General features: G+C 48.7%; 1 protein-coding gene across 2 annotated transcripts in view; it reads right to left on the bottom strand.

Annotated features, from left to right (window-relative positions):
• Positions 1 to 828: 828 nt before the first annotated feature.
• Positions 829 to 26,164, bottom strand: part of ZC3HC1 (zinc finger C3HC-type containing 1) — an 80,183-nt gene continuing 54,847 nt past the window's right edge. For both annotated transcript variants that reach the window (XM_075345352.1, XM_075345353.1), the window contains 2 exons: positions 15,180 to 15,389; positions 829 to 1,138 (listed from right to left, as the gene is read on the bottom strand). In XM_075345352.1, the coding sequence (XP_075201467.1) occupies positions 1,070 to 1,138; positions 15,180 to 15,389 (279 nt within the window). In that variant the 3' untranslated portion in view covers positions 829 to 1,069. The remainder of the gene's footprint in view (positions 1,139 to 15,179; positions 15,390 to 26,164) is intronic.

The raw sequence follows: 26,164 nt of genomic DNA, 5'->3' as shown, positions 1-26,164 counted from the left end.
TGTCACAAGGTCTCAATGCAAGTCTATGAGTGACAGAACGAGGCACACATAGAAATGCATTTAGTTGTGACCTCTGGAGTGCTCCATGAAACATTGGGCTGTCAGCAGGTCACAAATCACTTAAGAAAGACTGGAGCAGCATGATGGAAGAAGTAGATGGCAGCAGGTCAGTATAAGACCGGGGCCAGGGGATTTAAAGCACCACTACAGGAGTGCAATAAAAAAACAAAATGCTGGAGTGGTGTTTTAACAATGTAGAGTGTTTGTCATTCATGTCTGATCTAGTTTCAGACTGAACTTTAGATGATATTAAAAGGGATAATAGTTGAAGAAAAAAGATATTGGGTGCAGGAAATGCTATAAAATGATCTGCTACTCCACTGCCGATTCTCCCTTTTGTCAGGCAGCACTGGAGAATCATCAATTGTGTACCAGAGGAATTAAAAGGCAAGTAATTATATTGTATAATATTTCCTGCAGCTAGTTTACATTTATGCAACTTTTAGACATCCCTTTAATGTTTATGTATTTACAGGAAACTTCTTTCTCCATGGGTGGAGGAAAGCAGGTAACTTATCACTATACAAAACAGGGCTCCATCTACAGTAACCAAGGTCTAGTCTGGATATTCCCAAACATTTATTACAGTAGGAGAGTCATGCAAGAAAACAAATAGAAATTTAAAAGTATATTTCTGGTATACACACACACACACACACACACACACACACACACACACACACACACACACACACACACACACACACACACACACACCAGCTGTCTTGGATTAAATGTAGGCGATTGATATTTGCAAACAAGGTATGATTCTTTGTACAATAATTTTATTTTAAAACTCCATTTTTGAGACTAAACTTTTTTTTCTTGGGGGGCGGGGGGGGACAATTAAGTTTGGATAGGTGGTGAGGAGACAGCATTGTACAGAAATTAGTCCTTGAAGTTTGGGAATAACAGAACACAGGCATATTCATCTATTGACAAGATAAAACTGATGGGGATGGAGAGTCAAAAGGAGATTGCCTGGAAAAGTATGATCATCTTGTGGCCTTCACGATGAGCTGCTGCCTTGCCATTGCCTAAAAATTCTGAAGACTTTGTGCGATTTCTCTGGAACACTCTGAAACAAAATTTAAACAGGATTAAGCATTTAGCAAAATGTGAAAATACATAAATTATTATTACTGACAAAATAAAAAGACTAAAGCGGGCTTTACACGCTGCGATATCGGTCCCGATATCGCCAGCGTGGGTACCCGCCCCCATCTGTTGTGCGACACTGGCAAATCGCTGCCCGTGTCGCACAACATCGCCCAGACCCGTCACACATACTTACCTGCCCGGCGACGTCGCTGTGACCGGCGAACCGCCTCCTTTCTAAGGGGGCGGTCCGTGTGGCGTCACAGCGACGTCACTGAGCGGGCCGCCCAATAGCAGCGGAGGGGCAGAGCTGAGTGGGACGTAACATCCCGCCCACCTCCTTCCTTCCGCATTGTGGCCCGGAGGCAGGTAAGGAGAGCTTCCTCGTTCCTGTGGCGTCACACGGAGCGATGTGTGCTGCAACAGGAACGAGGAACAAGCTTGTTACTGCTGCAGTAACGATTTTTGAGAATGGACCCCCATTTCACCGATAAGCGATTTTGCACGTTTTTGCAACAATGCAAAATCGCTCATCGGTGTCACACGCAACGGCATCGCTAATGCGGCCGGATGTGCGTCACCAACTCCGTGACCCCAACGAGTTCGCATTAGCGATGTTGTAGCGTGTAAAGCCCCCTTAACAGGTAGGATATAGAAAGGCATCTTCCAGCTTCACCAAAAGTACTATTCAACCCCCTGGTCATGAGCACATGTATGTGTTAGGCTATGTGCGCACGTTGAGTTTTGGTCGCGTTTAAAACTGCACTGTTTCAAAGACAAACTGCATGTTTTTGCTTCCCCAGCAAAGTCCATGAGAAATGAGAATTTCTATGCGCACGTCGCAGTTTTTTTTTGTCAGCGTTTTATTCGTTATCTTATGGATATGACACTTCTGGGGCGGCTATGGGCTGCTATTGTTAGGCTGAAAAGGGCCAAATAATGATGGCCCTTCCCACCCTAATAGTATCAGCCCCAGCTGTCTGCTGTACCTTGGCTGGTTTTAGAAAAATGGGGGGGACCTCACGTCATTTTTATTTTTTAAAATCAATAATTAAAAAAAAACAAACAAATGTGAGATCCCCACTATTTTTCCTAACCAGCCAAGATACAGCAGACAGCTGAGGGTTGCAGCCTGCACCTGCTGCTGTTCCTGTGCTGGATATGAAAAAGGGGGTAACTCCACAATTTACTTTTTTTTAACACCCCCACCCCCCCCCCAAAAAAAAAAAAAAAAAAAAAAAAAAAAAAAAAGCTGGCCAGGCTAGCTATCCCTCTATCCCTCTATCAAGCTATTCCTTTCTATCCTTTTTTCCTATCCTATGTTCTAATTTTCAATCTATCTATTCTAGCTGTCTATCAAATATCCTATCATAGTTTTTCTTCTCCTTGAAAAAACGCATTAACAGAAACACAGTAAAAACACAGGCGTTTTTTACCATTTTTTTTGTTAAACGCAGTGTTTAGTTGTAGTGATGAGCGAGCATGCTTGTAACTACTCGGTACTCGCACGAGTATCGCTGTACTCGGGCTGCTCGGCGGGGACCGAGTAATCTTGCGATACTCGTGCTGTACTCGTGGTCTTCATTTCTGCATGTTGGCGCTCTTTTGAGAGCCAGCCCTCATGCAGGGATTGGCTGGCAGACCACTGCAATGCCACAGCCCTGTTAGTTGTGGAATTGCAGTGATTGGCCGGCCTGCACAGCGTGACTGAGCCTTTATATCGGCCGGCGCGCTGTGCTCTGCTCACAGCTATCCAGACTGTCAGTGCAGGGAGAGTGTCGCTGATTCAGGGAAAGCTTTGCGGCCCTTTATAGCTTTTTCAGTTGCAGGGCTGCAAACAGTGTGACCAAAAGTCCTTCTCAGGACTATTCTAGTTGTATACAGGCAGGCAGGGTATAGTAGCAGAGTCCTTCTCAGGACTATTGTTGCTATATACAGGCAGGGTATAGCCAGGTCTGAATACAGGCTAGTGACCAAAAGAGTCCTTGTCAGGACTATTGTACCAGTATACAGGCAGGCAGGCAGGCAGGGTAGTGGTGACCGTATACCAGCCTTCATCATATCTGGGGCTGGTGTACACAGTGTAAAACAGTCCAGATAGTGTCTGACTTGTCTGTAATTGTCGCTCCCCAAAAAAACCTGTTAGGTTCTTATTGCGTCCGTGCTTGGTTTTTAAAACCGCACGTGTGTGCCTGTTGGTGGCAGCGTACAGGTGCACTTGTGTGCAATTTCCAGAAACTTTGATATAACGCACAAGTAGTGAATATACACGTCAGCAGTGCACAGCATTGCAAAATGCGCAAGGGCATTGGCAAGGAACAAGGAAGTGGACGTGATGGTGATGCAGGCAGAGGCCGAGGTCGTGGGCAAGCTCTAATTTCGCCACAACAAAGGGCCACATCTAGTCGCTCGCACGTCCTGTCCCAAATTCTTGGGGACCGCAGCAGTACACCGCTCTTGAACCAAGACCAGTGTCAACAGGTTGTTAGTTGGATAGCAGATAATGCTTCTAGTCAGATTGGCACCACCACAAACACTCTGTCTTCCACACGGTCAAGTGTCAGTAGCCGTGATACTGCACCGCACATTTCTGAACCTGATCCTCCTTCCTACCACCAGGCTGAGTACACGTCCTCCTCGGACATTAATGATCCCACACTTGGACACTCGGAAGAGCTGTTCACGTTTCCATTCACACATTCTGGCCTCTCGCCAGCTCATATTGAAGTGGGTCATGAGGAGATCGTCTGTACAGATGGCCAAATATTTGAGCAGCCACGTTCTCACGAAGTTGGCAACGTGTCTCAACAAGTGGTGGACGATGATGAGACACAATTGTCAGCAAGTCAGGAGGAGGAGCAGGGTGCGGAAGAGGAAGACGACGTGGTGGATGATCCAGTAACTGACCCAACCTGGCAGGAGGATATGCAGAGCGAGGACAGCAGTGCACAGGGGGAGGGAGGCGTAGCATCACAACAGGCAGTAAGAAGCAGGGTGGTGGCCCCAGGCAGAAGTCAGGCAACCGTTCCCCGGAACAACACGACGACACAAGGTGCCTGTACAAATGTTAGGTCTTCCCGAGTCTGGCAGTTTTTTAAGTTGGATCCAGATGATTCAAAAAAGGCCATTTGCAACACCTGCCGTGCCAGCATCAGCAGGGGTACCAAAACTAGCAGCCTGACCACCACCAGCATGATCAGGCACATGTCAGCCAAGCACCCGACTTTGTGGGAAGTACAACAGAGTCGAGGAGCAGTGCTTGCTGATGTCACTGCTACGTCTTCGCTGGTTGTGCATGCGAGCCAATCCCCTGTCCATGCTGCCTGCGAACAAGCCTCCTCCACGCCTGCACCTGCAGTTGCCTACGCAGAAAGAACACCATCATCAAGCACGTCCTTGTCCCAGCGCAGCGTTCAGTTATCCATTCAGCAAACCTTTGAACGCAGGCGCAAATACACTGCCAACACCCCACATGCCACAGTTCTAAATGCTAACATTTCGCGACTGCTTGCGCTGGAAATGTTGCCTTTTAGGCTGGTGGAGACAGAAGCATTCCGTGACCTGATGGCGGCAGCTGTCCCACGTTACTCGGTCCCCAGCCGCCACTATTTCTCCCGGTGTGCCGTCCCCGCGTTGCATAACCACGTGTCACAAAACATCACACGTGCCCTGAACAACGCTGTTTCACCCAAGGTCCACCTAACCACAGACACGTGGACAAGTGCTTGTGGGCAAGGCCGCTACATCTCGTTGACGGCACACTGGGTTAATATTGTGGAAGCTGGGACCCAGTCTGAGCGAGGGACGGAACACGTCCTTCCCACACCAAGGTTTGCAGGTCCTACCTCAGTCAGTGTTTCACCCACACTCTACAGCTCCGGAATGTCATGCTCTTCAGCCTCCTCCTCCTCCTGCGCATCCTCATCCACTGTACCCTCCACACCAGTCACAAGCTGGAAGCACTGCAGCACTGCCTCGGCAAAGCGGCAACAGGCTGTGCTGAAGCTAATCTGCATAGGTGACAAACCCCACAATGCAGAAGAGCTGTGGACAGCTCTGAAACAGCAGGCAGATCACTGGCTCACACCTCTGAACCTAAAGCCAGGAAAGGTCGTGTGTGACAATGGCCGGAACCTGGTGGCGGCTTTGAGGCGAGGCCAGCTGACACATGTTCCATGCGTGGCCCATGTGCTCAACCTCGTGGTTCAGCGGTTTCTAAAGTCATACCCAGAGCTGTCTGATCTGCTGGTAAAAGTTCGCCGCCTGTCTGCACATTTTCGAAAGTCACCTACTGCTTCAGCCGGCCTTGCCGGCTTTCAGCGCCGTTTGCATCTTCCGGCTCACAGACTGGTGTGTGATGTCCCCATGCGTTGGAATTCAACTCTGCACATGTTGGTCAGGATATGTGAGCAGAAGAGGGCAGTTGTTGAGTACCTGCATCACCTAAGCCGTCGGGAAATGGGTCAAACTCCACACATAACACCTGAGGAGTGGAGATGGATGTCAGACCTATGTACCATCCTCCAAAACTTTGAGGACTCCACCAAGATGGTGAGTGGTGATGACGCCATTATTAGCGTCACCATACCGCTACTCTGCCTTCTAAAACGGTCTCTGCTGAAAAACAAACATGATGCATTGCAGGCAGAGCGCGATGAGTTGCAGCAAGAAACAGTAGTGGGTGTGGGTGATAACGCACAGCCCAGCCTCGTCTCATCACAACGTGCAGTGGAGGACTATGACGAGGAGGAGGATGAAGACATGGAGCAACTCTCCGGCCAAATTGAGGATATGACATGCACACCAGTCATATCCTCGGTTCAGCGTGGCTGGCCAGAGGACAGGGTAGATGAGGAGGAGGAGGAGGAGGAGGACAGCATGTTCAGTCATCTTGTTGGTCAGGCTACTGAAGTCCTGGCTGTTAAGAGTCTGGCGCACATGGCTGACTTTATGGTAAGCTGCCTGTCTCGTGACCCTCGCGTTAAGAACATCTTGGCAGACAATCATTACTGGTTGGTAACACTGTTAGACCCACGCTACAAGGAGAACTTTTTGTCTCTTATTCCCGTGGAGGAGAGGTCAACCAAAATGCAGCAGTTCCGGAAGGCCATAGTCACGGAAGTAGGCAAAGCATTCCCCTCACAAAACGCTAGCGGCATAGGTCAGGAATCAGTGGACAACCGAGGCGTACAGCCGAGAGAGGCACAAGTCCAATCCGCCAGAGGTAGGGGAACAGTCTTTAAGATGTGGGACAGTTTTCTCAGCCCCTCACGTACCACAGCCCCTGAGGTGCGGGGTAGTGCCACAAGAAATCCTACGTTTGCCCAGATGCTGAAGGAGTACCTTGCAGATCGAACAACTGTACTCCGACATTCCTCTGTGCCTTACAATTATTGGGTATCCAAGCTGGACACGTGGCATGAATTGGCTCTCTACGCCTTGGAAGTCCTGGCCTGCCCTGCTGCTAGCGTTTTGTCAGAGCGTGTTTTTAGTGCCGCAGGTGGAATCATTACAGATAAACGCACCCGCCTGTCAACTGAAAATGCTGACAGGCTGACTCTGATCAAGATGAACAAGGGTTGGATTGGGCCAGACTTCACCACACCACCAGCAAATGAGAGCGGAATTTAAAGTTTGCCATGTACCTCCACTCACCCATGGGTACACACTTCTGGACTTTGGATAATCGCTGGACTGCTCCTCCTTCTCCTCATGCGCCACCATGATGATGACCGTTACAAATTGCAATACTTAGGCCTTTGTTTCAGGTATACCCCCAGTGGTAAATTTTTTCGCCCATTCTTTGCAGAATGGACATTACAACGACAGGAGACCCGCTCCTTTGCAATGGGAACAATGTTTTGAGGCCCTCATGCACGTCTCTACCCAGGGACAACGTGGAGCCTCCCAATTTTTGGCTGCCCTGCCTAAGGGCTATACTATAATACACCCACTTCCTGACAATGGACACAATGTTTTGAGGCCCTCATGCACGTCTCTACCCAGGGACAACGTGGAGCCTCCCAATTTTTGGCTGCCCTGCCTAAGGGCTATACTATAATACACCCACTTCCTGACAATGGGCACTTCAGGTTTACAGGCCATCATGCACGTCTCTATCCAGGGACAATGTGGAGCCTCCCAATTTTTGGCTGCCCTGCCTAAGGGCTATACTAAAATAGACCCACTTCCTTACAATGGGCACTTCAGGTTTACAGGCCATCATGCACGTCTCTATCCAGGGACAACGTGGAGCCTCCCAATTTTTGGCTGCCCTGGCAAAGGGCTATACTAAAATAGACCCACTTCCTTACAATGGGCACTTCAGGTTTACAGGCCATCATGCACGTCTCTATCCAGGGACAATGTGGAGCCTCCCAATTTTTGGCTGCCCTGGCAAAGGGCTATACTAAAATAGACCCACTTCCTTACAATGGGCACTTCAGGTTTACAGGCCCTCATGCACGTCTGTATGCAGGGGCATTGGTGAACCTCACAATTTTGGACTGCCCTGGCAAAGGAAAATACTACAAAGACTCACTTCCTCAAAATGGGCACATTAGACTCAAGAGGCCTTCATGTACGTCTCTTCTCAGGGACATCGGAGTGCCACACAATGTTTTCACGTAAAATCTTTCATGTATTAATCTCAAAAAGTAACATACACCAGCTCTATCTCACTATTGCGTATGTGCCCTTAACATTTCTGCCATGAAAAATCATTTTGGGGTCATTTTGGAAGGTTTTCTGTTGAGTCCGTAAAAATGGCGTGAAACGCGGACAAAATTGTTCACAGCTGTGACTTTTGAGTGATAAATGCTTCAAGGGGTCTTCCCCATGCTGTTGCCATGTCATTTGAGCACTCTTCTGAGACTTTTGTGACATTTTTAGGGTTTCTCCATGCTGCCGGGGGGTCATTTCACAAAAATACTCGGGTCTCCCATAGGATAACATTGGGCTCGTTGCTCGGCCCGAGTACATGAGTATCTTGGGAGGCTCGGCCCGAGCTTCGAGCACCCGAGCTTTTTAGTACTCGCTCATCACTATTTAGTTGTCAAAGTCTGCCAGAGGGTGCCGTTTTGTTGTCAAACCTAAAACACAGTGTGCGCATATACCCTTAAACGTCTAAGGTTCAAAGCAGTTACCATACTGATTTGTTAGACTGGCTGTATGAAGGTGGGTTTACACATGCACACCTTACTTTATGAACCTGCAGAATGCAGAACTGTCAACGTATAGGATGGATAGTGGATCTGCAGACAATCCCTATGAAAATGCATGTGGAAAAAAAAAAAGACTTCACCTCTATACAGCTATGGTCCCTCAAGAACTTGCTCTTAAGGAATTTACCGTATTTTTCGCTTTATAAGGCTACTTTCACACATCAGGTTTTTGCTCTGCGGCACAATACGGCGCTCTGCAGAAAAACCGCAACAGTTTTTTTTGCCACCGGTTGCTTTTTTTTTTTTTTGCATAGACTTATATTAGTGCCGTATTGTGCCGCATGGGCATGCGTTCGGTCCGGTTTTTGCCGCATGCGGCAGATTTAGCCGATGCCGCGGCCGGATGGAACGTTGCCTGCAACGTTTTTTGCTCCGGCCAAAAAAAACGCATCGTGCCGCATCCGGCTGCTGCGGCGCATTTTTCAATGCATGCCTATGGACGCCGGATGCGGCGCGATGCGGAAAAAACGCATCCGGCCGCCGCATGCGGTTTCTTCCACTGCGCATGCTCAGTAGTGTGCCGCAACCGGAAAAAAACGGACCGGCCGCATGTAAAAACTTATGCAAAGGATGCGGTGTTTTCGCTGCATCCGTTGCATAGGTTTCACAGCCGGATTGAGCCGCACGGCTCAAACCGGATGGTGAAAGTAGCCTAAGACGCACTTTTGTTCTCCCAAATTTTGGGGGAAAGTAGGGGGTGCATCTAGTAAACCGAATATACGGGGGGGTATGTATGTATGTATGTATGTATGTATGTATGTATGTATGTATGTATGTATGTATGTATGTATGTATGTATGTATGTATGTATACCGTCATATGAAAAAGTTTGGGCACCCCTATTAATGTTAACCCTTTTTCTTTATAACAATTTGGGCTTTTGCAACAGCTATTTCAGTTTCATATATCTAATAACTGATGGACTAAGTAATATTTCTGGATTGAAATGAGGTTTATTGTACGAACAGAAAATGTGCAATCCGCATTTAAACAAAATTTGACCGGTGCAAAAGTATGGGCACCTTATCAATTTCTTGATTTGAACACTCCTAACTACTTTTTACTGACTTACTAAAGCACTAAATTATTTTTGTAACTTCATTGAGCTTTAAACTTCATAGGCAGGTGTATCCAATCATGAGAAAAGGTATTTAAGGTGGCCACTTGCAAGTTGTTCTCCTATTTGAATCTCCTATGAAGAGTGGCATCATGGGCTCCTCAGAACAACTCTCAAATGATCTGAAAACAAAGATTATTCAACATAGTTGTTTAGGGGAAGGATACATAAAATTGTCTCAGAGATTTAAACTGTCAGTTTCCACTGTGAGGAACATAGTAAGGAAATGGAAGAACACAGGTATAGTTCTTGTTAAGCCCAGAAGTGGCAGGCCAAGAAAAATATCAGAAAGTCAGAGAAGAAGAATGGTGAGAACAGTCAAGGTCAATCCACAGACCACCTGCAAAGACCTGCAGCATCATCTTGCTGCAGATGGTGTCAATGTGCATCGGTCAACAATACAGCGCACGTTGCACAAGGAGAAGCTGTATGGGAGAGTGAAGTGAAAGAAGCCGTTTCTGCAAGCACGCCACAAACAGAGTCGCCTGAGGTATGCAAAAGTACATTTAGACAAGCCAGTTACATTTTGGAAGAAGGTCCTGTGGACTGATGAAACAAAGATTGAGTTGTTTGGTCATACAAAAAGGCGTTATGCATGGAGGCAAAAAAACACAGCATTCCAAGAAAAGCATTTGTTACCCACAGTAAAATTTGGTGGACATCATGCTTTGGGGCTGTGTGGCCAATGCCGGCACCGGGAATCTTGTTAAAGTTGAGGATCGCATGGATTCAACTCGGTATCAGCAGATTCTTGACAATAATGTGCAAGAATCAGTGACGAAGTTGAAGTTAGGCAGGGGATGTATATTTCAGCAAGACAATGATCCAAAGCACTGCTCCAAATCTACTCAGGCATTCATGCAGAGGAACAATTACAATGTTCTGGAATGGCCATCCCAGTCCCCAGACCTGAATATCATTGAAAATCTGTGGGATGATTTGAAGCGGGCTGTCCATGCTCGGCGACCATCAAACTTAACTGAACTGGAATGGTTTTGTAAACAGGAATGGTCAACTATACATTCATCCAGGATCTCATTAAAAGCTACAGAAAGCGACAAGAGGCTGTTATTTTTGCAAAAGGAGGATCTACAAAATATTAATGTCACTTTTATGTTTAGGTGCCCATACTTTTGCACCGGTCAAATTTTGTGTAAATGCGAATTGCACATTTTCTGTTAGTACAATAAACCTCATTTCAATTCAGAAATATTACTCAGTCCATCAGTTATTAGATATATGAAACTGAAATAGCTGTTGCAAAAACCCAAATTGTTATAAAGAAAAAAGGTTAACATTAATAGGGGTGCCCAAACTTTTTCATATGATTATATATACATACATATACATATATACACGTACGTACGTACGTACGTACGTACGTACGTACGTACGTACGTACATACATACGTACATACATACATAGTGCCTACAAGTAGTATTCAACCCCCTGCAGATTTAGTAGGTTTACACATTCGGAATTAACTTGGCATTGTGACATTTGGACTGTAGATCAGCCTGGAAGTGTGAAATGCACTGCAGCAAAAAAGAATGTTATTTCTTTTTTTTTTTAAATTGTGAAAAGTTTATTCAGAGGGTCATTTATTATTCAACCCCTCAAACCACCAGAATTCTGTTTGGTTCCCCTAAAGTATTAAGAAGTATTTCAGGCACAAAGAACAATGAGCTTCACATGTTTGGATTAATTAACTCTTTTTCCAGCCTTTTCTGAGTAATTAAGACCCTCCCCAAACTTGTGAACAGCACTCATACTTGGTCAACATGGGAAAGACAAAGGAGCATTCCAAGGCCATCAGCGACAAGATCGTGGAGGGTCACAAGGCTGGCAAGGGGTACAAAACCCTTTCCAAGGAGTTGGGCCTACCTGTCTCCACTGTTGGGAGCATCATCCGGAAGTGGAAGGCTTATGGAACTACTGTTAGCCTTCCACGGCCTGGACAGCCTTTGAAACTTTCCACCCGTGCCGAGGCCAGGCTTGTCCGAAGAGTCAAGGCTAACCCAAGGACAACAAGGAAGGAGCTCCGGGAAGATCTCATGGCAGTGGGGACATTGGTTTCAGTCAATACCATAAGTAACGTACTCCACCGCAATGGTCTCCGTTCCAGACGAGCCCATAAGGTACCTTTACTTTCAAAGCGTCATGTCAAGGCTCGTCTACAGTTTGCTCATGATCACTTGGAGGACTCAGACAGACTGGTTCAAGATTCTCTGGTCTGATGAGACCAAGATCGAGATCTTTGGTGTCAACCACACACACGTGACGTTTGGAGACTGGATGGCACTGCATACGACCCCAAGAATACCATCCCTACAGTCAAGCATGGTGGTGGCAGCATCATGCTGTGGGGCTGTTTCTCAGCCAAGGGGCCTGGCCATCTGGTCCGCATCCATGGGAAGATGGACAGCACGGCCTACCTGGAGATTTTGGCCAAAAACCTCCGCTCTTCCATCAAGGATCTTAAGATGGGTCGTCATTTCATCTTCCAACAAGACAACGACCCAAAGCACACAGCCAAGAAAACCAAGGCCTGGTTCAAGAGTAAAAAAATCAAGGTGTTGCAGTGGCCTAGTCAGTCTCCTGACCTTAACCCAATTGAAAACTTGTGGAAGGAGCTCAAGATTAAAGTCCACATGAGACACCCAAAGAACCTAGATAACTTGGAGAAGATCTGCATGGAGGAGTGGGCCAAGATAACTCCAGAGACCTGTGTCGGCCTGATCAGGTCTTATAAAAGACGATTATTAGCTGTAATTGCAAACAAGGGTTATTCCACAAAATATTAAACCTAGGGGTTGAATAATAATTGACCCACACTTTTATGTTGAAGATTTATTAAAATGTAACTGAGCAACATAACTTGTTGGTTTGTAAGATTTATGCATCCGTTAATAAATCCTGCTCTTGTTTGAAGTTTGCAGGCTCTAACTTATTTGCATCTTATCAAACCTGCTAAATCTGCAGGGGGTTGAATACTACTTGTAGGCACTGTAATATATATATATATATATATATATATAAAAAAAAAAAATCACACACACTGCACGCTCTGGAGCTGTGCTGGGGGCAGGTGACAGCTGCGAGGGGCAGGTGACAGCTGCGAGCGGCAGCGTTAGATCTCCTGCTCCCGCCCATATAATATGCACAGCCGCTGTCCAGCAGTGTGGTGCTGAAACTGCATCACGCTGAGGGGCTGGGGCAGCGGGGCATATTATATCTGCCTGCGCCCTCCTTTGATCGCACATGATCCCCCCTGTGTTAGATATGGCCCCCGTGCTGCTGCCCATAGTAAAATAAAAAACTCTTTACTTACCCCCTCTAGGCTGATCTCCGGTCTCCTGCTCCTGTTGTCTGTGATAAGGCACTCAGAGATTTCACTCTGCTGTGCAGATCACATGACCGGACGTGAACCAGGAAATGCAGGCAGGAGGCTGGAGCTCAACCCTGAGGAGGGGGACACGAGGGAGCACAGTGCTGGAGAAGGTAAGGAAAGAGTTTATTTTACTAAAAGCAGCAGCCTGGGGGCAATATCTAACACAGGGGGGGCCCGTGTGTGGCAGCCACAGGGGGGGCCCGTGTGTGGCAGCCACAGGGGGGGCCCGTGTGTGGCAGCCACAGGGGGGGCCCGTGTGTGGCAGCCACAGGGGGGGGGGGCCCGTGTGTGGCAGACACAGGGGGGGCCCGTGTGTGGCAGACACAGGGGGGGGGGGCAGTGTGTGGCAGACACAGGGGGGGGGGCCGTGTGTGGCAGACACAGGGGGGGGGGCCGTGTGTGGCAGACACAGGGGGGGGGGGCCGTGTGTGGCAGACACAGGGGGGGGGGGCCGTGTGTGGCAGACACAGGGGGGGGGGCCGTGTGTGGCAGACACAGGGGGGGGCCGTGTGTGGCAGACACAGGGGGGGGCCGTGTGTGGCAGACACAGGGGGGGGCCGTGTGTGGCAGACACAGGGGGGGGCCGTGTGTGGCAGACACAGGGGGGGGCCGTGTGTGGCAGACAAAGGGGGGGGGCAGTGTGTGGCAGACACAGGGGGGGGCAGTGTGTGGCAGACACAGGGGGGGGGCCGTGTGTGGCAGACACAGGGGGGGGGCCGTGTGTGGCAGACACAGGGGGGGGGCCGTGTGTGGCAGACACAGGGGGGGGCCGTGTGTGGCAGACACAGGGGGGGGCCGTGTGTGGCAGACACAGGGGGGGCCGTGTGTGGCAGACACAGGGGGGGGGCCGTGTGTGGCAGACACAGGGGGGGGGGCCGTGTGTGGCAGACACAGGGGGGGGGGCCGTGTGTGGCAGACACAGGGGGGGGGGGCCGTGTGTGGCAGACACAGGGGGGGGGCCGTGTGTGGCAGACACAGGGGGGGGCCGTGTGTGGCAGACACAGGGGGGGCCGTGTGTGGCAGACACAGGGGGGGGGGGCCGTGTGTGGCAGACACAGGGGGGGGGGCCGTGTGTGGCAGACACAGGGGGGGGGCCGTGTGTGGCAGACACAGGGGGGGGCCGTGTGTGGCAGCCACAGGGGGGCCGTGTGTGGCAGCCACAGGGGGGCCGTGTGTGGCAGACACAGGGGGTGTGTGCTAGCACAAGGGGGCTATATTCAATATAAGGTGGCCATATCCAGATTAAGGGGGCTAATTTTAGGATGGGGGGCTATGAGGGACATATACCCTATATGATTTGTTAGACGGACACTGGCATTATAAGACGGACCCCATTTATTAATAAAAAAAATCTCTATTCCTTCACCAAATTTGGGGGTGCGTCTTATAATCCGGTGCGTCTTATAAAGCGAAAAATACGGTAATTTATTTTGTACAAGCATTTAGGTGGCTGTTTATTACTTTTAGATGGACACTTTTAATATATGTTTTTATTATGTATTTTCCCTGTCCTAATGCGATAAAAAACAAAAGACAAACTTAAGAGCATAGAGTGACATAAATAAGCACTAAAAATAACTGTTACATGTAATATTTCCCTATTGAATTACAGCGAACATCACAAAACATATATGGCAGTGGTTAAACTATTGGTTTGAAAAAATAAAATATATCAATAATCAGGATGCTGGAGGAACTCTTTTTGGCTATCCTGGACAGACCACCTGTTTACTGTCCCAGTATTTTACCCAATTTTAACCTACAGGACTGTCAGCACAGAATGATGTTTTAAACCAAGTACAGGCACTCGGTACATCATGGTGTGGCCAAATATTTATGTACACCTTCCCACCTGCTTTTTTCACCCCTCTATCTACCCTCTTTGATTGACAGCTCTGGCTTCACAGAGCCACGGAAGCACAGAGATAGATGGAAAACAAGCAGGTGGGGGGGGTGCACTTAAATGTTTGACCCCACCATGATGTACCGAGTGCCTGTACTTGGTGTGAACAGTCATTCGGTGTTGACAGTCCCTGTAAAATGGTCCTTCATGCACCGGCCACTATTTCAAATCCTTTGAGACATGGAAATATGGTGCCCAGTGACATCATGGGTTATACGCTTGCTCTCCATATTAAAGGCAGTCACAAGTGCATCCAAGACAACCATTCAGTTTAAAGCTACCTATACAGAGAGTAATGTCAGCAAATCCCAACAACCTGATAAGCTAATGCCAATAGGATGGTGCTGACTTCAGGCGCGGTCTATGGTATTATTTTTGTTACTCACTGAAGAATCTGCCTCCAATCGGGTCCTGGACTTTTCCTCTCCAAGCAATACTTGTAATACCTCCTTCCATCCAGCACCTGCAGTGTGACCTGAATTTCCATTTTCTTTTGCTTCTAATTCACCTTTGTCACTTCTTTGTACAACTGTCAACCAAGGACACCAACTTTTGTGCTGAATTAGTGGATCAAAAGAACCTTTAGGAGAGAGATCCTGAATGACCAATGTAAAAGTTTTAATTTGTGTACAAAACAGAAGATATACACAAAGGTTACATGTTATATCCAGAATATAGGAGTTAAAGGGAACCTGTTATGTCATTTTTTTATATTAAACTGGCCCCAATAGGTTTTAAATGATGCAATGTGCATCACCAACATGGTTTTAAAAAAATCAAAAAAATCCATGCATTTCTCTAAAAACAAAAAAACTTTATATACTATAGGTGAATGCAGTAAATACCTTAGGGTTCAGTCATAGGGGCGGCATTTTTGCTGGAATCAGTCACTGTCAGTCACAAGCTCAGCCATGATTTTTTTTTTTTTTAGTCACGCCCTTCGCATTATAATTGATTACATCACAGGCCCTTCAACATCATTTCTCTGCTTAGCTTCGCTCAATACGGTGACATGATCGTAAGATCACACAGGCCCTTCAACACCACTTCTATTCTGCTGAGCTTTAACCCCTTCAGCCCCCAGCCTGTTTTCACCTTAAAGACCCGGCCATTTTTTGCAATTCTGACCAGTGTCACTTTGACAGGTTATAACTCTGGAACGCTTCAACGGATCCTGGCGATTCTGAGATTGTTTTTTCGTGACATATTGTACTTCATGTCAATGGTAAATTTAGGCCGATATTTTTTGCGTTTATGTGTGAAAAGTTTGGAAATTTGGCGAACATTTTGAAAATTTCGCAATTTTCAAAATTTGAAATTTTATGCCCATAAATCTGTGAGATATGTCACACAAAATAGTTACTATGTAACATTTCCCACTTGCCTACTTTACACCAGCGCAATTTTCGAAACAAAATTTTTTTCCGTTAGGAAGTTAGAAGGGTTCAAAGTTCATCAGCAATTTTTCATTTTTCCAACAAAATTTACAAAAAATATTTTTTAGGTACCACATCACATTTGGAGTGACTTTGAGAGGCCTGGGTGACAGAAAATACCCAAAAGTTACCCCATTCTAAAAACTGCATCCCTCACACTGCTCAAAACTACATCCAAGAAGTTTATTAACCCTTTAGGAGCTTTACAGCAACCAAAGCAATGTGGAAGGAAAAAATGAAAATTTTACTTTTTTACACAAAAATGTTACTTTAGCCATAAAATTTAGCATTTTCACAAGGGTATCAGGAAAAATGCACCATAAAATTAATTGTGCAATTTCTCCTGAGTACACCGATATCTCATATGTGGGGGAAATCAATTGTTTTGGCGCACGGCAAGGCTCGGAAGAGAAGGAGCATCATTTGAATTTTTGAAAGCAAAATTGTCTGGAATAATTAGCAGATGCGATGTTGCGTTTGGAGACCCCCTGAGGTGCCTAAACAATGGAGCTCCCCCACAAGTGACCCCATTTTGGAAACTAGACCCCTCATGGAATTTATCTAGATGTTTATTGAGCACTTTGAACCTCTGGGGGCTTCACAAAAGTTAATAACTTTGAGCAATGAAAATAAAAAAAAAAAAAAAAATGACCACGAAATTGTTACTTCAACCAGGTAGCTTTTTTTTTCACAAGGGTATCAGGAAAAATTGCAACATAAAATGTATTGTGCATTTTCTCCTGAGTACACAGATACCTCATATGTGGTGGAAATCAAATGTTTGGGCGCACAGCAGGGCTCGGAAGGCAAGGTGCGACAATTGACTTTTCAAACGCAAAATTGTCTGGAATCGTTAGTGGATGCCATGTTGTGTTTGGAGACCCCCTGAGGTGCCTAAACAATGGAGCTCCCCCACAAGTGACCCCATTTTGGAAACTAGACCCCTCATTGAATTTATCTAGATGTTTACTGAACACTTTGAACCCCTGGAGGCTTCACAAAAGTTAAGAACGTTCAGCCGTGAAAATATATATATATTTTTTTTTTACCATGAAATTGTTATTTCAACCAGGTAGCTTTTTTTTGCCACAAGGGTATCAGGAAAAAATGCACCATACAATGTATTGTGCAATTTCTCCTGAGTACACAGATACCTCATATGTGGTGGAAAGTAATTGTCTGGGCACACAGCGGGGCTCAGAAGAGAAGGAGCGCCATTTCACAGCAAAATTGGTTGGAATTATTAGCGTACGCCATGTTGCGTTTGGAGACCCCCTGAGGTGCCTAAACAATGGAGCTCCCCCACAAGTGACCTCATTTTGGAAACTAAAGCCCCATGGCATAAATCTACATGGGTAATGAGCACTTTGAACCCTCACGTGCTTCATACATTGAGGCATAAAAACAAAAAAGTACTTTTTTTTTTCCACAAAATGTTATTTTAGGCTCCATTTTTTAATTTGTACAGGGGTAACAGGATAAAGTGGACCGCAAAATTTGTTGGGCAATTTGTTCTGAGTACGCTGATACCTCATATATGTGGCAGAAAAACACTGTTTGGCGCACGGCAGAGCTCCAGAGGAAAGGAGCGTCATTTGACTTTTTAAATGGAAAATTAGCTGGAATCGTTAGCCGCACCATGTCGTGTTTGGAGATCCCCCTGATATGCCCAAACAGTGGAGCTCCCCCACATGTGACCCCATGTTGGAAACTAGACCCCCCCCCAATACAAAGAAATATTAGTTTGGCATAATAAAAAATACAGACGTCAGTAAAAAAAGAAGGGAATTTTGTTTACTTACCGTAAATTCCTTTTCTTCTAGCTCCAATTGGGAGACCCAGACAATTGGGTGTATAGGCTATGCCTCCGGAGGCCGCACAAAGTATTACACTAAAAGTGTAAAGCCCCTCCCCTTCTGCCTATACACCCCCCGTGCTCCCACGGGCTCCTCAGTTTTGGTGCAAAAGCAAGAAGGAGGAAAAAATTATAAACTGGTTTAAAGTAAATTCAATCCGAAGGAATATCGGAGAACTGAAACCATTCAACATGAACAACATGTGTACACAAAAAAACAGGGGCGGGTGCTGGGTCTCCCAATTGGAGCTAGAAGAAAAGGAATTTACGGTAAGTAAACAAAATTCCCTTCTTCTTTGTCGCTCCATTGGGAGACCCAGACAATTGGGACGTCCAAAAGCAGTCCCTGGGTGGGTAAAATAATACCTCGTAATAGAGCCGTAAAACGGCCCCTTCCTACAGGTGGGCAACCGCCGCCTGAAGGACTCGTCTACCTAGGCTGGCATCCGCCGAAGCATAGGTATGCACCTGATAGTGTTTCGTGAAAGTGTGCAGGCTCGACCAGGTAGCCGCCTGACACACCTGCTGAGCCGTAGCCTGGTGCCTCAAAGCCCAGGACGCGCCCACGGCTCTGGTAGAATGGGCCTTCAGCCCTGAGGGAACCGGAAGCCCAGCAGAACGGTAAGCTTCGAGAATTGGCTCCTTGATCCACCGAGCCAGGGTTGATTTGGAAGCCTGTGACCCTTTACGCTGGCCAGCGACAAGGACAAAGAGTGCATCCGAGCGGCGCAGGGGCGCCGTACGAGAAATGTAGAGTCTGAGTGCTCTCACCAGATCTAACAAGTGCAAATCCTTTTCACATTGGTGAACTGGATGAGGACAAAAAGAGGGTAAGGAGATATCCTGATTGAGATGAAAGGGGGATACCACCTTAGGGTATGTGCGCACTAGGCGTTTTTTTCACGCTGCGTTTTTATGTGCGTTTTTGTCTAAAAAACGCACCCGCGGCTAAAAAAACGCGGCAAAAACGCATGCGTTTTTGCCGCGATTTGGTGCGTTTTTTGCTGCGTTTTTGCTCACTGCATTTTTAATCAGTGCACAATGCCATTAAAGATTGTTGATGAAAAAAAAAAAAAAAAAAAAAGGTCTGATGTCATTTCCTTCTTCAAAATGTTCATTGTATGCAATAGAGCAGACAGCTGCAGAACTAGTGTATGCAGGAGAGCAGACAGCAGCTGCAGAACTACAAGTCTCAGCATCCTCCATTCACTAGTGTATGGAGGAGAGCAGACAGCAGCTGCAGAACTACAAGTCTCAGCATCCTCCATTCACTAGTGTATGCAGGAGAGCAGACAGCAGCTGCAGAACTACAAGTCTCAGCATCCTCCATTCACTAGTGTATGCAGGAGAGCAGACAGTAGCTGCAGAACTACAAGGCTCAGCATCCTCCATTCACTAGTGTATGCAGGAGAGCAGACAGCAGCTGCAGAACTACAAGTCTCAGCATCCTCCATTCACTAGTGTATGCAGGAGAGCAGACAGCAGCTGCAGAACTACAAGTCTCAGCATCCTCCATCCAGGACTGTATGCAGTTTTTTGCCCAAAAAGAAAAAAAAAATGACGTGGGCTTCGCCATATTTTTGTATGCTAGCCGGGTACAGCAGGCAGGTACGGGCTGCCCCCAACCCCCAGCTGCCTATTTGTACCCGGCTGGGAACCAAAAATATAGAGAAGCCTTTTTAATTATTTCATGAAATAATTAAAAAAAAAATGACGTGGGCTTCGCCTAATTTTTGAGTCCAGCCGGGTACAACTAGGCAGCTGGGGATTGGAATCCACAATGCAGGGTGCCCATGCTTTCTGGGCACCCCCACTGCGAATTGCAGTCCGCAGCCACCCCAGAAAATGGCGCTTTCATAGAAGCGCCATCTTCTGGCGCTGTATCCAACTCTTCTAGCTGCCCTGATGCCGGGTGGCTAGCTAGGTAATAATGGAGTTAGGGCTAGCTGTATATTATCAGCTAGCCCTAAGCCCGAAATTCATGGTGTCACGCCAATATTAGACATGGCCACCATGAATTTCTAGTAATGATAAAAAAAAAAAAACACAACACACAGAAAAATATTTTTATTAGAAATAAAACACAACACAATTAGTGACTCCATCTTTATTGAAATAAACCCCCCTCCGCAGTAATCCTGGGTTAGGGTCCCGCGCCGTCCAATCCGGATCCAATATCATCTGATCGGTTTGCTGGAAGGCAAAGCGATCAGATGATGTGTCAGGTTAAACTACGTGACATCACACATCAGCTGATTGTATAATCGGCTTTTATACAATCAGCTGATGCATCAGTAGAAAAAAAAAAAAAAAATAATACTCACTTATGTGCTGTGGTGATTACCGGCAGCTCCTGGAGCGATCGATTGGACAGGAGTCTGATCCTGTCCGATCGCTGCAGGAGCTGCCGGTAATCAGCTGATGAAGTCCCCTGACGGCAGGATCAGCTGATAGCCGGCCGGCGCGAAAAAGCCGGTGAGACTACGATCAGCTGATGCGTCAGGTGACTGCATCAGGTGATCCATCGCCAGGTCCTGCAAGCAAGGTCCTGCCGGCCGGGGAGACTGCACACAGCCAGAGCGGCGGGACCGGGAGGAGATGGGAGCGGGCATGGCATCGGGACCCTGCGGACAGGTGAGTATATATGACATTTTTTTATTTTTCTACTGTTCACTTTGGTTTTCGCCGCTGCCTCCACCTCCCGCCCAGACATGGCGCCGCACGGAGCTGACATGCACAGGACGGGAGGTGGAGGCAGCGGTGACGGTACCGGGAGGATTCATGCTTCTGTGTTTACCAACAGAAGGAATCCTCTTCCTGTACACGTCACTGTAGTGCCCACCCCTTGCGTGTATAGCTGCGTTTTTAGTCATAGAAACGCGGCTATATGCGTTTTTGATTGCGTTTTTTAACATCTCATTGAATTCAATGAGTGAAAAACGCAGTGAAAAACGCAGAAATAATTGACATGCTGCGTTTTTGTGGTCACCACAAAAACGCAGCTAAAAAAAAAAACGCTGTGTGGGGACAGCACTTATGAAAACCCATTGACATTGCTGGGGAAGCAATGTCACTGCGTTTTCAGCACAAAAACGCGGTAAAAAACGCCGCTAAAAACGCGGCAAAAACGCCTAGTGCGCACAAGGCCGCCGCTAAAAACGCGGCAAAAACGCCTAGTGCGCACAAGGCCTGGGAGAAATTCCGGAACCGGACGCAGAACCACCTTGTCCTGGTGAAACACCAGGAAAGGGGCTTTGCACGACAACGCTGCTAGCTCAGACACTCTCCGAAGAGAAGTGACTGCTACTAGGAAAACCACTTTCTGCGAAAGGCATGAGAGAGAAATATCCCTCATTGGCTCGAATGGTGGTTTCTGAAGAACCATCAGCACCCTGTTCAGATCCCAGGGTTCTAACGGCCGCTTGTAAGGAGGAACGATGTGACAAACTCCCTGCAGGAACGTGTGTACCTGTGGAAGTCTGGCTAGGCGCTTCTGGAAAAACACAGAGAGCGCTGAGACTTGTCCCTTAAGGGAGCCGAGCGACAAACCCTTTTCCAGTCCAGATTGAAGGAAGGACAGAAAAGTGGGCAAGGCAAAAGGCCAGGGAGAAAAACCCTGAGCAGAGCACCACGACAGGAAAATTTTCCACGTCCTGTGGTAGATCTTGGCGGACGTTGGTTTCCTAGCCTGTCTCATAGTGGCAATGACCTCTAGAGATAATCCTGAAGACGCTAGGATCCAGGACTCAATGGCCACACAGTCAGGTTGAGGGCCGCAGAATTCAGATGGAAAAACGGCCCTTGAGACAGCAAGTCTGGTCGGTCTGGTAGTGCCCACGGTTGGCCGACCGTGAGATGCCACAGATCCGGGTACCACGACCTCCTCGGCCAGTCTGGAGCGACGAGGATGACGCGGCGGCAGTCGGCCCTGATCTTGCGTAACACTCTGGGCAACAGTGCCAGCGGAGGAAACACATAAGGGAGCTGAAACTGCGACCAATCCTGAACTAAGGCGTCTGCCGCCATAGCTCTGGGATTCTTGAGACCGTGCCATGAACGTCGGTACCTTGTTGTTGTGCCGGGACGCCATGAGGTCGACGTCCGGCACCCCCCAGCGGCAACAGATCTCCTGAAACACGTCCGGGTGAAGGGACCATTCCCCTGCGTCCATGCCCTGGCGACTGAGATAATCTGCTTCCCAGTTTTCCACGCCTGGGATGTGAACTGCAGAGATGGTGGAGGCCGTGGCTTCCACCCACATCAAAATCCGCCGGACTTCTTGGAAGGCTTGCCGACTGCGTGTGCCGCCTTGGTGGTTGATGTATGCCACCGCTGTGGAATTGTCCGACTGAATTCGGATCTGCTTGCCTTCCAGCCACTGCTGGAACGCTTTCAGGGCAAGATACACTGCCCGTATTTCCAGAACATTGATCTGAAGTGAGGACTCTTGCTGGGTCCACGTACCCTGAGCCCTGTGGTGGAGAAAAAACGCTCCCCACCCTGACAGACTCGCGTCCGTCGTGACCACCGCCCAGGATGGGGGTAGGAAGGATTTCCCCTTCGATAATGAAGTGGGAAGAAGCCACCACCGAAGGGAAGCTTTGGTCGCCTGAGAGAGGGAGACGTTCCTGTCGAGGGACGTCTGTTTCCTGTCCCATTTGCGTAGGATGTCCCATTGAAGAGGACGCAGGTGAAACTGCGCGAAAGGGACTGCCTCCATTGCTGCCACCATCTTCCCCAGGAAGTGCATGAGGCGCCTCAAGGGGTGTGCCTGACCTTGAAGGAGAGATTGCACCCCTTTCTGTAGTGAACGCTGCTTGACCAGCGGAAGCTTCACTATCGCTGAGAGGGTATGAAACTCCATGCCAAGATATGTCAGCGATTGGGCCGGTGTCAGATTTGACTTTGGAAAATTGATGATCCACCCGAAACTCTGGAGAGTCTCCAGAGTAGCGTCGAGACTGTGTTGGCATGCCTCTTGAGAGGGTGCCTTGATCAGCAGATCGTCCAAGTAAGGGATCACCGAGTGACCCTGAGAGTGGAGGACCGCTACTACAGTAGCCATGACCTTGGTGAAAACCCGTGGGGCTGTTGCCAGGCCGAACGGCAGTGCCACGAACTGCAGGTGTTCGTCTCCTATGGCGAAGCGCAAGAAGCGCTGGTGCTCTGGAGCAATCGGTACGTGGAGATAAGCATCTTTGATATCGATCGATGCAAGGAAATCTCCTTGGGACATTGAGGCGATGACGGAGCGGAGGGATTCCATCCGGAACCGCCTGGTCTTTACGTGTTTGTTGAGCAGTTTCAGGTCCAGGACAGGACGGAAAGACCCGTCCTTCTTTGGGACCACAAACAGGTTGGAGTAAAAACCGTGACCCTGTTGCTGAAGAGGCACAGGGACCACCACTCCTTCTGCCTTCAGAGTGCCCAGCGCCTGCATAAGAGCCTCGGCTCGCTCGGGAGGCGGGGATGACCTGAAGAATCGAGTCGGGGGACGAGAGGTGAACTCTATCTTGTAACCGTGAGACAGAATGTCTCTCACCCAACGGTCTTTTACCCGTGGCAGCCAGGTGTCGCAAAAGCGGGAGAGCCTGCCACCGACCGAGGATGCGGATTGAGGAGGCCGAAAGTCATGAGGAAGCCGCTTTGGTAGCGGCACCTCCGGTGGTCTTTTTAGGACGTGACTTAGACCGCCATGAATCAGAGTTCCTTTGATCTTTCTGAGGCCTTTTGGACGAGGAGAATTGGGACCTGCCCGCGCCCCGAAAGGACCGAAACCTCGACTGCCCCCTCCTCTGTTGGGGTATGTTCGGTTTGGGCTGGGGTAAGGATGTATCCTTTCCCTTGGATTGTTTGATGATTTCATCCAAACGCTCGCCAAACAATCGGTCGCCAGAAATTGGCAAACTGGTTAAGCGCTTTTTGGAAGCAGAATCTGCCTTCCATTCCCGTAGCCACAAGGCCCTGCGGAGTACCACCGAATTGGCGGATGCAACCGCCGTACGGCTCGCAGAGTCCAGGACAGCATTAATAGCGTAAGACGCAAATGCCGACGTCTGAGAGGTTATGGACGCCACCTGCGGCGCGGACGTGCGTGTGGCTGCGTCAATTTGCGCTTGACCTGCTGAGATAGCTTGTAGCGCCCATACGGCTGCGAATGCTGGGGCAAAAGAAGCGCCGATAGCTTCATAGATGGATTTCAACCAGAGCTCCATCTGCCTGTCAGTGTCATCTTTGAGTGAAGCCCCATCTTCCACTGCAAGTATGGATCTAGCCGCCAGTCTGGAGATTGGGGGATCCACCTTGGGACACTGAGTCCAACCTTTGACCACGTCAGGGGGAAAGGGATAACGTGTATCCTTAAGGCGCTTAGAAAAACGCTTATCTGGACAATCATGGTGATTCTGGACTGCCTCTCTGAAATCAGAGTGGTCCAGAAACATACTCGGTGTACGCTTGGGAAACCTGAAACGGAATTTCTCCTGCTGAGAAGCTGACTCCTCCACCGGAGGAGCTGAGGGAGAAATATCCAACATTTGATTGATGGACGCAATAAGATCGTTCACTATGGCGTCCCCGTCCGGAGTATCAAGATTGAGAGCGGCCTCAGGATCAGAATCCTGATCAGCTGTCTCCGCGTCATCAACCAGAGATTCCCCCCGCTGAGACCCTGAACAATATGATGATGTCGAGGGAATTTCCCAGCGAGCTCGCTTAGTCGGTCTGGGGCTGGGGTCTGTGTCAGAGCCCTCAGCCTGGGATCTATGAGACACCCCGGGGGGACATTGTTGGTCCAACTGAGGGGGGCCAGGGAACAATGATTCAACAGTGTCACTGTGCTGAGATACCGGTCTGGACTGCAAGGCTTCTAGTAACTTAGCCATAGTCTCAGAGAGTTTATCCGTAAAGACTGCAAACTCCGTCCCCGTCACCTGGACAGTGTCAGCAGGTGGTTCCCCCTGGGCCCCCCTTAGCAGAGGCTCCGGCTGAGTAAGTGCCGCAGGGGCCGAGCAGTGTACACAATGAGGGTCAGTGGATCCTGCCGGTAGCGGGGTCGTACATGCGGCGCAGGCAGCATAGTAAGCCTGTGTTTTGGCACCCCTGCCTTTTGTGGGCGCCATGCTATTGTCTTCCCTGAGCAACACAATAGGGTATATAGCCAGAAATCAACTGTGCACCATACAGTGTAAAGTATATACCATAAACATATAATTTATAATTACACTTCTGCACAATGGGGCTAGCACCACAGGTGCTGCTTACCACCCGCTTAAAGCGGTTGTGAGGCCACCAGAATCCCTGCCTGGGTCTCCCAGAATTTGTCCCCCTCTGCAGCGTCCGAGGAGCTGACAGGAATGGCTGCCGGCGTCCTGAGGAGAGGAGGGAGCCGTAAGCGTGACCCAGAAAGTGCGGGAACTGGTGCCCCACTGTGCACAGTGAGGGGGGTGGAGTATGCAAAGCATGCTCCAGCCCTCATTGCTGCTCGTCCTGTACAGCGTCCCGCCCTTCCCCTGCCTGTCAGGGCTGGGGGTGGGAGGAAAAAAAGACTAGGCCGCAAAAGCCGGGGACTCGAGTAAAAAGCGCGGCCGCCGTATAAGCGCGGCCGGCGTGGAAGTCTCCGGCGCACTACAAGTCCCAGCCGCGCCGCAGTGTTAACCATGGCAGCGGCGGTCAGCGCGATAGTCCCCATACACAAACACACTCAGCGACGCTGCAGTGTGTAATGGCACATTTAACCCGGTCAGCGCCGCGGTCCCCGGTGCACTAGCACACCCAGCAATGCTGGAGTGTTGCTGTGCGCGGTCCCCACGGGGACACAGAGTACCTCCAAGTAGCAGGGCCATGTCCCTGAACGATACCCGGCTCCTATCCAGCAGGCTCCTCAGGAGTTGTGGATGAAGCACGGTCTCAGTGCCTGGAGACCGATAGGATCCCACTTCACCCAGAGCCCTAAGGGGGATGGGGAAGGAAAACAGCATGTGGGCTCCAGCCTCCGTACCCGCAATGGATACCTCAACCTTAACAACACCGCCGACAAGAGTGGGGTGAGAAGGGAGCATGCTGGGGGCCCTATATGGGC

This window comes from Anomaloglossus baeobatrachus, chromosome 4 (assembly GCF_048569485.1).
Source record: "Anomaloglossus baeobatrachus isolate aAnoBae1 chromosome 4, aAnoBae1.hap1, whole genome shotgun sequence".
In the NCBI taxonomy this organism is placed as follows: domain Eukaryota; kingdom Metazoa; phylum Chordata; class Amphibia; order Anura; family Aromobatidae; genus Anomaloglossus; species Anomaloglossus baeobatrachus.
Note: the sequence above shows the minus strand (reverse complement) of the source record. Positions and strands in the feature narration are given on the sequence as shown.